General features: G+C 35.8%; 1 protein-coding gene across 2 annotated transcripts; it reads right to left on the reverse strand.

The window, feature by feature from the left end:
• Positions 1–1,718: 1,718 nt before the first annotated feature.
• Positions 1,719–16,172, reverse strand: Klra10 (killer cell lectin-like receptor subfamily A, member 10). Of its 2 annotated transcripts, XM_017321413.1 has the most exons (7): positions 16,118–16,172; positions 14,336–14,472; positions 12,863–12,952; positions 11,794–12,012; positions 8,274–8,413; positions 5,181–5,284; positions 1,721–1,870 (listed from the first exon to the last, which is right to left on the reverse strand). In XM_017321413.1, exons 2-7 carry the CDS (start codon positions 14,445–14,447, stop codon positions 1,735–1,737), a joined length of 801 nt encoding a protein of 266 aa, XP_017176902.1. In that variant the 5' UTR covers positions 14,448–14,472; positions 16,118–16,172; the 3' UTR covers positions 1,721–1,734. The 2 variants fall into 2 exon arrangements, with proteins under 2 accessions (NP_032485.2, XP_017176902.1); NM_008459.2 differs by lacking the exon at positions 16,118–16,172 and having other exon boundaries at positions 1,719–1,870; positions 14,336–14,453.
• Between the last annotated feature and the right edge of the window lie 722 nt (positions 16,173–16,894).

Raw genomic sequence — 16,894 nt, forward strand, 5'->3', positions numbered from 1 at the left:
GCTTTAGGCTTGACTCAGTTAATGACACTCTTCCAAAGTAGGGAAGAAAATGACAGCCACCATTACTACATGGGAATGAGATTTCAAAGGGACCAGTCGTTAGCAAAATATATCACTGTCTTTGAACTTTGGGTTTAAGATGAGGAGAAATTGAATATTGATACTTAACATAATTAGGGATGTAAAAGTAATAAGGAATAAAATTTAAACCAAGTGTTGTTTTGAGCATAGGCATAGCAGGTAAAATACATTAGGAATGGATATGCACATGAAATAGTTATAAGACAGTCTGGTAGGCACAGTTAAGGAATCATGTGTGAATGTTGAGTAAAGGCAAAACTAAGAAAGAACCAGAAGATTGCAGTTCATAAAAGATAATGACTAAAAAGAATTAAAATTTATATGCACACAGTGATTCAGACATGAATTCACATGACAAGTTTTATAAATTTCAAATATTCATAATTATCAAAATTTGGAAACGTGTTCATATGTGATAGAAGAACATTGTGGAATATTAGTGCAATACCAAAGTACTTTGTGTCTGGCATTGATGGTTCACTCCTTTAATCCCAGCACTTAGGAGGCAGAAGCAGGCAGATTTCTGAGTTCTAGACCAGCCTGTTGTACAGAATGAGTTCCAAGAAGGCCAGGGCTACACAGACAAACACTGTCTCAGAAATAAAAAGTGCTTTGTAAGACTGAGAATGAAACACTGATCTAAGAAAAAATCTTGAGTTAGCTAAAACATCATAGAAAAAATGATAACCGTGGAAGATGCAGAGAAATAGAAGCAAACACAAATCTGCACATAGTACATAATGCGCTGCACTAGGCCTTACTCAGTTACAGTACAGGAAAGCACATGCCTACTTGCCTGGGATCAGATAAGGGTGCAGAAAAGAACTTTGGAAGGTGAAAAAATTGCTCTGTTTTAGTTTGATGGTGTCTATTACTGTGATGAAACACCATGACCCAAGCAATTTGGGAAAAGAAAGGATTTGTTTTGCTTAAACCTCCACATCATTGCCCATCATTGAGGAACTTTCTCAGTTCCTTCCTCTCAGGTGACTTCTATCAAGTGGATATAAAACTAGTTTGTAGAATGGTGCTGAAAATATGTGCATAATTATAAAAACTCATATTTTCATGACTTCCAGTGGATGCATTTATATGCAGACTCAACTTCAAGGCTAGGATTTTTGAATTTAATTGTCAGACAAACAATGAGCCAAACTATTTCACAACTTAAGGACATTACATGTGAACCACTGTATGATTCTGAATTTAAAGATATATTGATAGTGATACGATCCAGAACACTAACCATTGCGAATAATGTGGGTTATGGACTAAAACTTATTACTAGATACATATTGAATAATTGAGGCTTAGTAGGATGCTACCCAAGATATTGCTTCACCCTTGAAAGTATTTCTGTTCTAGACAGCTTTAGTATTATTATCATTAACACCATTATTATTAGGCTTCCTAAGACATAGAATCTAACTCTGTAGCACACGTTGACATCATACATATTATGAAGCCTGGGCTGCCCACAAATTCATACACTTGTATGATTGTAAGTCTTGAGCTTACATAAGCAGCTTTGTTTCTCTTCACAGCAGACTTTGTTCTGTAGTCAAAATACTTGATTGTTGGTGTCATGAATTATTACAAGAAACGAATAAGGATCAACTCATTCCATTTTTACCTTTAACTCTGGTTGGAAAGTTAATCAGGGAATTTATCCAGTTTCTTCCAACAAATACAGTAGTAGGGAATATTACAGTCAGTATCTTCTATTCTTGCTTTAGATAAAAATACACATCCTCTAGACTTAAAGTTCATTTTCCTTATTTTCATGTCACTGAAGAGCAAAGACAAGAGTGGGCAACTAGTAAATTTTGAACATTCACTGAAAAAAATCATGATTTTAAAAATTCTATTGGCCAAAGTATACAGAATATATAGCCTAAGTTTAGCCTAAGTTCATCATGAAAATATTTTCTACTAAGTTTATTATAAAGAAATGGTCTCTTATCACACCAAAACTCTACATCACATTTCACACTCACAAGTGTTTAATCAGTGGTTAAATCTGATTTTCAATATTTTCAAAGAATTATTTTACCAATCTTGCTTTCCCATTTATATTTTGTCAATAAGAATGCTAGGACAATAGTAAAGCAGATGTGTTTGGCATACAAAACAAGGTTTTATAGGTTTGTGTTTTAAGGAGAAAGGGCATATTTGAAATATAGTCACAGATGAGTGCTTGTAACTAATATTTTTGCATTGTTTCCCTTTATTCCTAAGCACCCCATAGCTAACGGGTCTTCAGAGACTCATAGTAATCTACTGAATTCCCTGTCTGCAACAGAACTCTAATTTCTGCAGGATGATATTTTAGGGACCAAAACTATCTTTCTGTTAAAAAAAAGTCAGCTAAATAAAAAAGTAAATTATAACACAGACAAATTACCACAAAAACAGGAGCACTGTGCATTCTGGGACACATGGGCTACATAGCAAAATGAAGTAAAAAGGTAATTATTTAATAATTATTAATTAAGATTATCTTGTATAAATCAACAGAAATGAGATTTCTCCTCAAGTTGAGGTGTTAGGAGGAATTGGACAAATCTTAGATGGTCAGGGAAGTACTGTTGCTAGTTTTTCCCAAAAAGTAGAACTGACTAAGGAATGTATTCAAAACGAAGATCCTAAATAATAAATCCAGCCAGGCATTGTGGGACACAATGCATCATCCCAGTTGTGAGAAGATGACGGTAGATGGATCACAGTTCAAGGTTAACCTTCAATACAGAGGTAGTTTGAGGCTTTCCTGGGTTAATGAGACTCTGTCACATGAGAGAAAGAGTGTGAAATCCACAGAAACCACATGGAACTGCCAAAGGATGGGTCTTTAGCAAAATAAAACATTTTGGAATTTTGGATTTAGGATGAAGAAAAATAGAATATTCATATTCATCAAATTTAGGAATGGTGAAAAAAAGAAATAATCAGATAAAATGAAAGATATATGTTTTGGATTCTGAGTGTCCAAAGACAAAGGAAGATTGTGAACTGGAAAATAGGTAATGGGAAAGAATAAAGGATGTGTAAACTTAAACCAAGTGTGTAAATAGGCTTTAAGGAAAACCACTACTTAGTAAGCTTATAGTTGACCAAGACCAAACAGACTCCATATTTCTTTGGTGGTTTAGAGTCTTATGTGTGTGTGTGTGTGTGTGTGTGTGTGTGTGTGTGTGTGTGTGTGCGTGTGTGTGTGTGTGTAATTTTTTGCGTGTATGCTTGTTTGTTTTGGAGGGGTAAATTTTGTCTTATTGTAATTTTGATTTGTGTTTTTACTTGCTTGATTTTATTTTACTTTTGTTGTTGGTTTTTTTTTTTTTTTCAGAGAGAGAAATAACATGATGTTGAGTCTGTAGTAAGGTAGGGAGCAATAAGGCATATTCAGTATGAAGGGAAATAGATCAAAATATAAAATGTAACTATAAAAGTTACATTTTCTATAAAAATGTAACTATAAAAGTTACATTTTCTATAACAATGTAACTAATATGAGAATTAAAATTTAGAAAAGCATTACAATTACAGAAGATATTAGTTTTTAAAGAGAAACCAAAGTACAAGGCAAAGGATACCTACAGAGAAATTACTGCCTGGTCAGGCAGATGACAGAGTTCTCCCAAACAGCACAGGCTATTGCTCCTGCCCTTGGGTTTCATAACTATGTGATAAGGCCTTGTTTCTGAAGATACTCCTCATTTTGACATCAGGACCCAAGAATTCAATTTCAAACCAATATGGAAATACCTTCCCCTAGGAAGGCTTTCAAGGGGTTAGTAAGTTATCTAAAGATTTTAGGGGAGAAAAGGTATGAGTAGTCCTATCCTGCACTGGACCTTGTATGCTACAATGGTGACCTGCTAGATAAGACATGTTATAGGATCAATAAATGTATTCTTATTGGAAATGAGGCCATTACCATGGGAGGCAGGCATGCTTCGTATTGTAATCTAAATCAGAAATCCAATATTGGGAAGGTCCAATGCCCCACGTTCAAACTTGCTATAATCTCTCTGCTAAGTGAGCAGTGGTTAACATTTACACCTATAGCCTAGACTTGTGATGCTCTCAACCTTCATCACAGAAGCTTCTTTATTCGGTGAGGCAGAGTCCATGCAGTGTGTCAGAATTGGCCAAACTGCTTTGGAGAAGTGTTTATGGCCTGAGCCCTAAAGGAGACATCTATATCAACGTCTTTCTTTCCATGCCACCAGCAAGTCTCAGGGAATAGCAGGGAAGAGAAAATAAAAAAGGTAGTACCAGAGAAGAAGGAAGGCTTTGTTAAATTCTGCCTTCTAGACTTCTAGACAAGATGAATTTTTTTTAGAGTTTAGTTCATTTTAGAAACCATTATTAGGTGACAGCTGCTGAAAAAGTGAGATTCACTTCTTTATTGAGTGTGTGGCTATTGTTGGATTTTCTGGTTCCAGTGCATGGCCTACAACCATGCACCTGTGGACTGTTAATTAGTAAGGTAAGAAGTTATCATGGGACATGTTAGAGATTTGAGTAGCAGTAGGGGCAGATATGTTCATATATTATTTGATGTATATATGGTACTAAAGAAAAAGTCATATTATTAAGAAAGTTAATCAGTAAACAGATTTCTACCAGATTGTAGATAAAAAATAAACTTGAGATTCACACAACACACCTTTAAATGGAAGGAAAGCATTCATATGTATGTATATATAAACATGTACTTATATTTATAAATAACTGTAAATAATATAAGCTAACAACAATAAAAATGTTAAATGAATATCTGTTATACTCAGACTCATTGTATCTGTCATGACCATTCCCTCACATTACACCATCTTAAGTTCTTGACGGTCTAGTGCCCTTCCCATGTTAGAACACACCATCCTTAGATGTATGCAATAGTAAGGCACTTTTGGTCAACTCCTCAACTATATATCTTCCTTTTGTAACACTTGATCAGGAACTGCCTTATACAACTTGTCCTTACTTCTGAGCTCCATAGAAAATGAGGAAAACCGTGAGAAATGGAGAAAAGCCTTTGCAGACAACCCTCTCAATCCCCAAGGGAGGGTTAGAGTCTGAAGGGATCAGAAACTCACAGTTTAGATGGGCCATTGTCAATCCATGCCCATTCCTTTTTTTTCTTGTCATAAGACAATCCAATCCAGTAACTCTCTGGAATAACATGGCGTTGAAGGAATTTCTGTATAGGAAACAATGTAGCTTATCATGAAATTTCTCTATGTTGGATGAGAGAACAAGTAGGAAGAGTTCCTACCACCCGTATCTCACTCTCTGCTGTCCTATCCTCCCACCACTCAGTCTCATCATATTCATTTTCTAAATTGACTTCCTATTTATATCAAATTGAGGTCAGTTCAATAAACTATTTAAAATAAAAACTTCAAGTGTCCTCGGTTCATGATTTGATATGGGACTGTGTTTATTACTGAGTCTCAGAATTTAAACAAGGTTGCTGTTGACCTCAAAATATTCCTACTTAAGGCTGGATTTTTTTAGATTTATCATTTTTTGACTGATACATAGATTCCTTCTATTGCATCTAAAATGTGTGAGCTAAGCAGAGAATTCTCAACAGAGAAATATTGAATGCCCAAGAAGCACATTAACCAACATTCAAAGTTCTTAGCCACTAGGGAAATACTAGTCAAAACAAACCTGAGATCATGTCTTACCCCAATAGGAATGGCTAAGTTAAAAAAGTTAATGATAGCACATGCTGACAAGGATATGAAGAAAGGGGAACACTACTACAGTGATGATGGGGGGACCACTTGTCGAAATCAATTTGGTGGTTTCTTAGGATACTGGCAATAGTTCTATCTCAAGAAACAGTTATACTACTCCAGGGCATATACTCAAAGATTCTCCACCATTCCAAAAAGACTCATTGTCAGATATGTTCCTAGCATTTTTATTCATAACACCCAGAAATTGGAAACATCTTAGACGTCCCTTCACTTAAAAAATGGATAAAGAAAATGTGCTACATCTATGCAATGGAGTACTCTTTAGCTATGAAAAAAATCATCATGAATTTTGAAGGCATATTGATGGAACTTAAGAATATCATCCTAAATGAGGTAACCAAATCCTAAAATGACATTCATAGTATGTATTCACTTATCAGTTGATACTATACATAAAATGCAAGTGTACATGATACCCTCCACAGAACCCAGTGGCTGGAAAAAAGAATGCCAGAAGTAAGAATGCTTGAGTCTCAATTGGAATCGGGAATGGAATAATCATAGAAGGTAGATGGAGGGAGGGAACTGAGTGAAAAATTAGATCAAGGGATCAATTACAGTTCAGAATCTGTTGTGCTTCAGGGAGAGATGATGGCCTGATGGGAATGAGAATGAATGGAAATATGAAAATGATAGGGGGTGGATGGGGACATCTCCCAGAAAAGATGGATATCAGTGATAGGGAAAGTACACAAGAGTCAATGGGGGTGTCCTTAGCTGTATCTCTATATAACCTGGGTAGGCTGCCTCCTGTGGCCAATAAAGAATTCCTGAGGTGTGACAGGGAAACAACATACCCGCAAAACTTCCTTCCTAAACTTACCCCTTCTACAAGAAATACAGGGATTGGGATTGGATGAAAGTCTAAGGGAATAAACAACCAATAACCAGCTTAACTTGAGTCACATCCCATGGAGAATCATCAATCCCTGACCTAACTAATGATACACAGCTATGCTTGCAAACAGGAATATAGCATTGCTGTCTTCTGTGAAGCTTTGTTCACAATCTGAGTCGTACATACACAAACAACCATAGCCAAACAGTGAATGGAGCTTGAGCACTCTTAGGGGAGAACAAGTGGAAGGATTGTAGGCTCTGAATGGAATAGGATCTACATAGTAAGACCAAGAGTATCAACTAACCAAGACCCTTGGGTTTCTCAGAAATGGAACCACAAAATGAATATACATGGAGTTAGAAGTCACCCTACCTGCATGTTTGCAGTTTGGCCTTCAGTGTAAGTTCTGAACAAGTGGAGTAGGCACTCTCCCAAAGAGTGTTGCCTGTACATGGGTTAAGTTCTTGTAACTGGGGTGTCTTGTCTAGCTTCAGTGGGAGCACATTCACCTAACCTCATGGAAATATATTGTCCTTGGTTGTGGGGATACCTAGGGGACCCCATCCAATCAGAGGAGAAGGATAGTTAGGGATGGATTATGGATCAGGATTTAAAATGAATAAATAAACTACTACTATACTACTAGTACTACTACTACTACTACTACTGCTACTACTACTACTACTACTACTACTACTACTACTACTACTCTACTACTACTGCTACTACTCATCTACTACTACTACTAAGGCTGCTGCTGATAATAATAATAATAAATTTTAAAAATTGGTTATGTTTCCTATATCAAAAGGAAAATTACACTAATTTTGACATCAATATCCATTTAGAATGTCATTTAAACATCATTAACTTGATGTATAAATATCATACCATATTATAAATGACAAAATTTTCAAAGTGATCCTGCAATTATTTTTCTAGAAAAATCTAGTCTTCATATTTGAAAAGATTTCATAAGTAATAATTTAAAGAGGGAATGGCAGAATCGTGGAAACATTATTTTATTTTAAATAGTCATTTCTAAAATGAATATCTTTTTTACACGACATAAAAATAATATGCAGTAAGTATTGTGAACAGTTTCAGTGGAAATCACTATGGAGTTAACTGGTCAACCATTTAATTCTACATTTCTCATATCATCTCATTTTGCAGACAGGACCAGAGCACAACTGCTTTTGCTGTTGTCATCTGATTACTTATCTCAGGCAGCCTCATTTCTAGGTTCCAAAGAGCAAATCCTAAAAACAGGGGTTTACTTGGCACTATATGGAGATAAATGACTGTCAGTAACTGGATATGCTATACCAAAATATTAAACTTCATCTGGGAAAGAAATGCTTTCTGAAGGATTCTCTTGTACACTCCTGAGAAAGGGAGGAGACTGAAAGATACAAATGTCTTTGTAGTAATGAGTCTGCACTTAACAGACTTGTGTCCCACAGTTCACATTACAGGAAAAATCATTTACAAATGAAAAAAAATGTATCTGGTACCACATTATTCAGGGTTAGTGACAGAATCTAAGAAAATAAGGGGCAAGTAAGCCTCCACAGTACCAGTTCATCTTCATCTTCTATCTTCACAATGGGAACGCTATAATGCTGGCAGTTCGCTTTACATCCACTCCATGTAGTTTTGTTCATGATGAAATAATAACATTTAGTACTATAGCAGAACCAGTATTTAACACCTCCGCCTACAACAGAGAAGATAAATGGTTAACTTTTCTATTTTCTGGTATTGTGTTATCATCAGAATATATTTGTTAGCCTGTGCTTTTTAAAAAAAGGCAGTAAAATCTCATAGTTATCAGAAAGTGAAATTCTATAATGCCCAAACTCCCCTGCACATCCATGATCTATGCAACATTGTTAATACAACTACAGATCTAGAAATATTTCCCATGTCAATCATGGATGAATCAATAGAGAAAATGATGCACATACACACAAAAAAATGTTGTTTATCCTTTAATGGAAAATGAATCAGCTTGACAGGATGATTTATGCCTATGACATGAGAACTCCAAAGAGAAAGACAGGAAGATCACTAACAGTTTGAGGCCTTCCTTTCCTAAACAATGACTTTCATGTCAGTCTTCTCTACATTGAGTGTTCCAAGTCATCCTGGGCTAGATAATAACATGTCTCACAAGAAACCCAAAAGCAAGATGCTGACCTATGTGACAAACATCACTTGAGGATGGTTTGGAAAGTGAAACACACCGGACATAGGACCACACAAAATGATTCTATGAAGATCAGGTTTTTAAAAAAAGCCTAGTTCTATGGAGCAGAGGCTTGTGAGATACCAGGGGTAAGAGGCAGACAATGAGCACTTGCTACTCAGAGGCAGTTAAACTGCTGACAGAATTCTAAATATGCAGTAATGCATTGTGCCCACACTCATCCATACACTTTTATGCACTTAGCATTGTGCCAAGATCTGTGATAAATGATATTACCTTAACAGAAATAAGAGACAAACAAATGCCGGGTGTGGTGGCAAATGCTTTTATTCCAAGCCCTTTGGAGGCACAAGCAGGCAGATTTCTGAGTTCAGGGCCAGCCTGGTCGAGAAAGTGAGTTCCAGTACAGCTAAGGCTACACAGAGAAACCCTGTCTCAAAAAACCAGAGAGAGAGAGAGAGAGAGAGTCAGAGAGAGAGAGAGAGAGAGACAGAGAGAGAGACAGAGAGAGAGAAGAGAGGTTTTGGTGTTGAAAGTCTGTTCTCCTGATTATGTTGATTCCATCAGTGTTGTGCCCACATGCCCAAATGTTTAAAGTTGAGTACATTAAAATGTGTGCAGTTTGTTTTGCAAGATCCTCTCAATATGAATGTTTTGTTTAGAGAGTTGCTGTGAATGCCCATGCTCTATTAGGTAAGTTTATTTCCAACCAATACTTTTCTGTGAAGAGGCATCAATGTGTAGCTCAGGCTGGACTTGACATTTCTGGGATAACCTTATATACAACATTATGCTATCCTAGACAGCTAATTAAGTTATTTTAACGTAATGGCACAACATCTCTTCTATAGGTTGGAATACTTCAAAGATTGTTTTGGAGCTTTTTTCTTTGTTTCCTGTCAAAAATTGTAATTTATTCATTTTTACATCTTTTTATTAAATATTTTCTTCATTTACATTTCAAATGTTATCCCCAAAGTCCCCTATACCCTTCCCCCTCCCTGCTTCCTAAATCACCCACTGATTCCTGGCCCTGGCATTCCCCTGTATTGGGGCATATGATCTTCGCAAGACCAAGGGCCTCTCCTCCCATTGATGGCCAACTAGGCCATCCTCTTCTACATATGCAGCTAGAGACACAGTTTTGTGGGGTACTGGTTAGTTCATATTGTTGATCCTCCTATAGGGTTGCTGACTCCTTTTCCTCCTTGGTTACTTTCTCTAGCTCCTTCATTAGTCATCCAATAGATGACTGTGAGCATCCACTTCTGTATTTGCCAGGCACTGGCATAGCCTCACAAGAGAGAGCTATATCAGGGTCCTGTCAGCAAAATCTTGCTGGCATATGCAATATTGTCTGGGTTTGGTGGTTGTATATGGAATGGATCCCCAGGTGGGCAGTCTATGGATGGTCCTTTCTACTGTCTCAGCTGTGAACTTTGTCTCTGTAACGCCTTCCATGGGTATTTTGGTCCCCATTCTAAGAAGGAACGAAATATCCACATTTTGGTCTTCCTTCTTTTTGTATAATGTAACAGTTTTAAATCTATTAATCTGGAAATAATGAGAATCATCACATCCTATTGCTACAGAGTGGTGAGATTATATATGATCTCTTTCTTACAAATTTTGAAAAAATAGTTGGTGATGATTTATAAACTGTGTCAGTAAAAATGAAAAATCACATGAAAGTTTAAGACAGGTTCCCTGTGACTCTTGATCTTTTCATTTTCCCATCCTCATTCACCGTAACACTGACAGAATTGCAACATTTACACACCATTGTGAAACTCCCTTGTCTGCTACAGGGAGGGTCCCTTTTTACAAACAATCCAGCTCTCACAAAAAAATGTCAAATAGGAAACACACTTACACAAACAAAAAATGCTTCTTATAACTGCATCCATCTAAATACTCTAAGTCCACATTAGCATAAAAAGTTCATAAGTACACTCTTACTAAAAACTTCCATGTTCTGTCAGCAATAAAGTTGAAGACTCAGATTATCCTGTAGACCAAAACAATCAAAATTTTCAAGGGTACTGATTTGTAATTCTGTCCCTGGCGGGCAGTAGGAGTGCCAAAGAGAACTTTCCTTCTAGAAATTATAAAATTCTCCTAATCCCTGGATATGGCAGTCTCTACATGGTCCATCCTTTCATCTCAACTCAGGGATCCACCCCATAATCAGCATCCAAACGCTGACACCATTGCATATACTAGCAAGATTTTATCGAAAGGACCCAGATGTAGCTGTCTCTTTTGAGACTATGCCGGGGCCTAGCAAACACATAAGTGGATGCTCACAGTCAGCTAATGGATGGATCACAGGGCTCCCAATGGAGGAGCTAGAGAAAGTAGCCAAGGAGCTAAAGGGATCTTCAACCCTATAGGTGGAACAACATTATGAACTAACCAGTACCCCGGAGCTCTTGACTCTAGCTGCATATGTATCAAAAGATGGCCTAGTCGGCCATCACTGGAAAGAGAGGCCCATTGGACATGCAAACTTTATATGCCCCAGTACAGGGGAATGCCAGGGCCAAAAAGGGGGAGTGGGTGGATAGGGGAGTGGGGGTGTGTGGGTATGGGGGGCTTTTGGTATAGCATTGGAAATGTAAATGAGCTAAATACCTAATAAAAAATGAAAGAAAAAAAAACAAAAAAAAAACCAAAAAACAACAAAAAAAAACAACAACAACAAAAAATTCTCCTAATCCAAATATGGATTTCTGAGTTTTCATGTCACTACATGAAGTAAGGAACCCCCAAATGATTAACCGAAAGATCACAAACATCTTAAGCTGCTGGATGTACTTCAAAGCTTCAGAGAAGAAATAATAGACAATAATGCAATTCTGTACTCATGGTATTCCTCTGCAACATACCTGTGTCCCGTGAGGAATCTAAAATAGTATTGGTTTCACTATTCCATCTGTCCTGTTCTCTTTTGATGTATTCCAGAAGTTCATTGCTTGGCCTACAATCTATAGACTTATTTGTCAACATTTCTTCCTTTAAGTTGAAATCCCTTTGCATGTTGCTGCAGTTATGGTGGTGGTTGAGAGTTTCATTGATTTCTTGTTTGTGTTGACTATACTGAAAAACTAAATTAATCACAGATATAAAATCAAAATGCTTATAAAAATACATATCAAAATTTAAGTTAGAGAAAAGGCTTCATGTGGAGAGCCGACACATATCATTACGTTTATTGGTATTTTAACATTTATAAATTAGCACTTCAATTAACTCACTATAGAAACAGATACTTCAATTTTTCTCTAAGTTAAGTTTACTGTAAAATAAATAAGAAAGTAAAATAAAATTATGGTTGAAGCAACTTCCATTCACTTCAACTTTACAGCACAAATTTACAGATAAATACCTAAATAAAATATTCAGTGAATACTTAGCGCACTATTGAAATCTGACCTAAAAAACACGTTAAGAAATCTCACAATTCTTCTTGGAGCATATGGAGTATAATATATCACATGCATAGTTATGTTTCAGCACAGCCTGAAAGTGATTCCCTGTGTTAATATAGAGAAATCCAGTTAAGTTTAACTTTAATGTCTCTGTACAGATGAACTCAGTATACATTGAAGAAATATTTAAAAAAAGGGAAGTCATCAATTCTTTCCACAGGGGTTTCTCAAAAAATGTTTACATTAGATGCACAATCACCTGAGCTCAAAAAGTAGACTATCACCCATTCCTCAGAAGGAACATGACCAAAAATGACAGAACAGGAGAACTCTCAGCAGCCCAAGAGCCAACAGATTAAGTATGATAGAGAACAGAACACTCCACTTTATTGGTAAAAAATATAACACCAGAGATTTTGACTCATTCCCTGATTATAGGTAGAATCATGGACAGTGTGTATAGCTGCATAGTTCATATCTAAAGCTTTAGGCAGAAGGAAAAGAAACATATCCCTCAATTACTCACTCTTTACTGCCAACACTGCAACTATTACCAGAAGAAGGAAACAGAGGATTCCAAGAGCTTTCACAATGAGTTGCCAGTATATTGAACACTCTTAAATTAAAAAAAAAAAAAAAGCACATCTCATTACTAATTATAATATTTTGTAGCATGGAAACAAGGGGAAATTTTGCACACGTGAATGATACAAACAGACTGAAAACATGCTCTCAATATTTTAGATTTCTACCTAAAATGCACCCATTGTAGAAATCCTATGTGTGTGAATTTCCAGAAATTTTTGAACTTATTTCAGGCTTGTCCTTGTATTGTGAATCCTCTTGACTCATCCTAGAATAAGCTGGTAGCAGGCATGTATCCTCACCCAGTTCTACATGAAGAAAGGTACATTCCATAGGAGACAAGATGGCATAGATACAATTTAAGTACAAGATGCCAAACTGGAGCATGCAGTCCACAAAGAACAATAACTGAGGATGGAGAGGAAGAAAGAGGGATGGATGTTCTTGAGAAGTGGTAGGGAACCATAGCTGCTCTGGAACTGGATACATCCTGATCCTTGAAAGGGCCTATAAGTCAACTATCTCTTTGTCCATTTATGTGTGTTTTTGCTCACTGTAATAGTAATATTTTGTTTTATGTAAGGCATTTGGAATCTGAAACTCTTGCCTTTTGCTACCACTACATCAAAGAAGAAAAAGATGTCAGCTTGGAACACACATGATATAGTTTAAAACGAGTAAAAAAAAAGATTAAAAAGTGAGATTTCTGCTTTTCCTTGATAAATCATATTTTCTTCGACATTTTCATGAACTTTCACTGGGCTTTACTGATTTCCATCCCCATAATCTTGCCATCTCCTCTTTTTTCATCTGAAACTATTTCCAGTAGGAGATTTCTTGTTCTGATAGACAACTGTTGTTGCCTGTTGCATTAGATGTTGGGGATATTTTAACAAGTTTCTTTGAGAGGGGAAAAATTGCAAAAGCTTTCTTGCCTGAGGAATTTGTTTCTCAAGAACATTTGGTGTATTTCCAAACTCTAGTTTTTCTGTTAGATTTAAATTTTTCAAAATACTTCTTGACTACTATAAATAATAAAATACCTCCTAATGGTTTTTCTTTTCTTCTTGATTCTAAGGAAAATTTTTTCTTACATATTTCCATTATTCTTCTCTATAATTTGATTTCTTTTGTAGCTGGCTAAAACTAAATGTAGAAGTGGGGCCATATATTATTCTTTATTTTTAAAAATTTAAACCTGATTGTTTATTTATAAAACTTATATTTGAACAATTTTGTACAGGATTACCATCCAGCTAATACTCTTTTCTTCTCTCCCATCCTTGTGCATAACCAAGCCCCGATGAGATGGACCAATATACTTTTAGGTAGAAACTAAGAGTACTTCTAATATTTAAAAGTTTAAAATACATTTTAAAAAATACATGTGCTATTAGATACTTTAAATACTTACTTCTGTTGCCAGCTTCTCTGGGCCCTTGAGTCTCCTCATGCCTTACTAGTTTCTGCAACCCTGAAGACTTATGAAGATTCACAGTTGAGTAAGTGACCTCCAGCTCACTCATCGTGGGAGTACAAGAAGTCTGTTCTCTGGTAAAATGGAGATTTCAGTGAATTTTAAGAAAAATGATAAAATGTTCACCTATGGGAACATAACTGGATATGATGATACAGAGAGATTAAAAAGGGTAGAGTCTGACTAACTCACTTAATAATCCAAATACCCTGACATGGACTGATCCCAATTTCCATCACAGGTAAGACTGTAGATTTCTGTTAAGTTTATATTTCTAATGGTAATAGCAATTATTGCTAAAAAATATGAAAAAGATTAAAACTTTACTAAATCACTCTACCATTGATAAAGCCTATTTTTTCAAACTATTCAGCACAGAAAAACACTAAAAAAATCATTGAAATATGTTTAAACAATCATTTCAAATAAAGACTCGAAATTTTAGGAATAAATACAAATGTTGTTTTAGAATTATTTATATATTTTGATAATACATAAATATTAATTTTTTCAGTCTTTTTATTTATGCATCATTCTCAGAGTTTCCCAAAAATTAATTGAAGATTAATACTGCAGGTGATCCAAGGCACATAAATATCTATTGGCTTGAAGCCCCAGTCAGCTGAGATGTCCAACCACTTCAACCAGCCATATCCTATACATTCTTATCCATGGTTGGACCTAGTAAGTGAATTCAACCAGATAAGTTCCTAATGAGTGGGATAAAACAGACTCAGAAAGAAAAATGTGGTATATTCTAACTCATCTCAGACTCTTGGCTCAAAGTTGTCACAAATGTTTTGTAAATTTTAGTAACTGCAGCAAACAGAAAGGTCATAAATGGGCATTGCCAGCTAGGGTCTGGGAGCAACAGAGAGAGCTATAGAGGATACAATGTGAACTTTTAATCTCACATCATTGTATGTACATGCCATGTCACATATAATAAATACTCACATGATGTTGCAAGAGGAGGTTATATAAAAATAAATTTTGCCTCTATGCAGTACACATTGGCTGATGCCCATGGATAATGTCTGATAGTAGACATCAATTTATTTGTAAATGGTATTTATAACTGATATTACCCATTACCTTTACATTAATAACTGAGCTGAGGGCCAGCAGATAACAAATACAAGATGCACATGTGAGAACATTCTTATCTAGTTTTTCAATTTATGAAGTTTTTAGAATTGATTCACAATTTTCTTTGACAAACCAAGAATCCTTCCATTACAGAATAATTTTTTGAAAATTCTTATTTATTATTATTGCTCTTCTGTTGGGTTAACTGAGGTGCACATGTACTGAAGACAATTTTATTAAGTGAGTCCTCCCACTCCACCTTCATGTGAAGTCCACGGATCACATTAGGTGGTCAGTCAGCCTTGTGTAGCAAGTACATTTACACACTGACCCGTTTTATCTGGATACTATTATTACATATTTCAGATGGATATTATATGAACATTTGATGCAGTTATAGAGTAATTAACTTCAGAGATTCCTCTACCTTAATTTCTTAGCTCACAAGTCACAGTATAGTCCTAAGAGAACAATTAGTGCAGAATAGCAGTTGTCACATTCTACCAGAGTTAACCTGATCTAACACAACCAAAAGTGCTTCCCCATCAATCCAGCTCTCACATCACACCACCTGAAAGTCTCTTGAGTATATTTGATCATTTAGTAGAAAAAATAGGCAGATACTTTTACCTGTGTCTCTACCGGAGTGATTCTGGTGGAGGGAAAATTTGTCTGAAAAGTTGGCGTTTTCTGGTCTATATCCCCTATGAGTTTCAAAATTGAAAGACAGAGCTAAATTTCCACCGAGTGATACTCAATCTCATGATTTTCTGCCCCTCCTTGTCAACAAAGCAAAAAGAGGAAATTGCTTATTGCAATCTAAAACAACATATAGTATTGGATGGACAAAACAAATGTGAATAATTTATATTTGAAGATAGAGAAGACACACACTCCTGCAGAGAGGGGAAAACATTGTCTTTAGCAAAACAAATAGGAAAAAGAGGGACTGAAGTTCATAGGCTAATTTTGTCATAAACTGTTTGAAATTTACTGTTATGTTACTATTTTTTAGTTACTCCTTGATTTTGAATTATGCTAATTGGAGCTAAGTATATATTAGGAATGCTTTTAAGCACTCACATTTGCACTGCTGAAGTCTTCCTTTTTCATTTTCTAGATCTTCAATCATAGATAATATTTCCTATGAACATTGATGTCATTCTGTATGGAGTGTTTTAATGCTGATGTTGTCATGGTGATGGGAAATCAAATCTAAGACAATGAACATGCTCAGCAAATATTATTTCCCTGAGCTAGAGACTCAGGACTTGGTTTTATTTTGTTCTGGTGTTTGTTTTTTTTTTCTGTTTTGTTTTGTTTGTTGTTGTTGTTTGAGATGTTTTATCTTACTATGTTAGCATAGGCTGACATTACACTCACATTCCTAAGTTCTCACTCCTTTCT

Source organism: Mus musculus, chromosome 6 (assembly GCF_000001635.26).
Source record: "Mus musculus strain C57BL/6J chromosome 6, GRCm38.p6 C57BL/6J".
Lineage (NCBI taxonomy): Eukaryota > Metazoa > Chordata > Mammalia > Rodentia > Muridae > Mus > Mus musculus.

What these genes read in the sequence shown, in the direction of transcription:
- Klra10 (NM_008459.2), bottom strand. Translation starts at nt 14,447, where the DNA reads ATGAGTGAGCTGGAGGTCACTTACTCAACTGTGAATCTTCATAAGTCT. An exon ending in CAGAGAAGCTGGCAACAGAA is followed by an intron (nt 12,953 to 14,335) that starts GTAAGTATTTAA and finishes TTTTAATTTAAG; the next exon opens with AGTGTTCAATATACTGGCAA. An exon ending in TGCAGTGTTGGCAGTAAAGA is followed by an intron (nt 12,013 to 12,862) that starts GTGAGTAATTGA and finishes TGATTAATTTAG; the next exon opens with TTTTTCAGTATAGTCAACAC.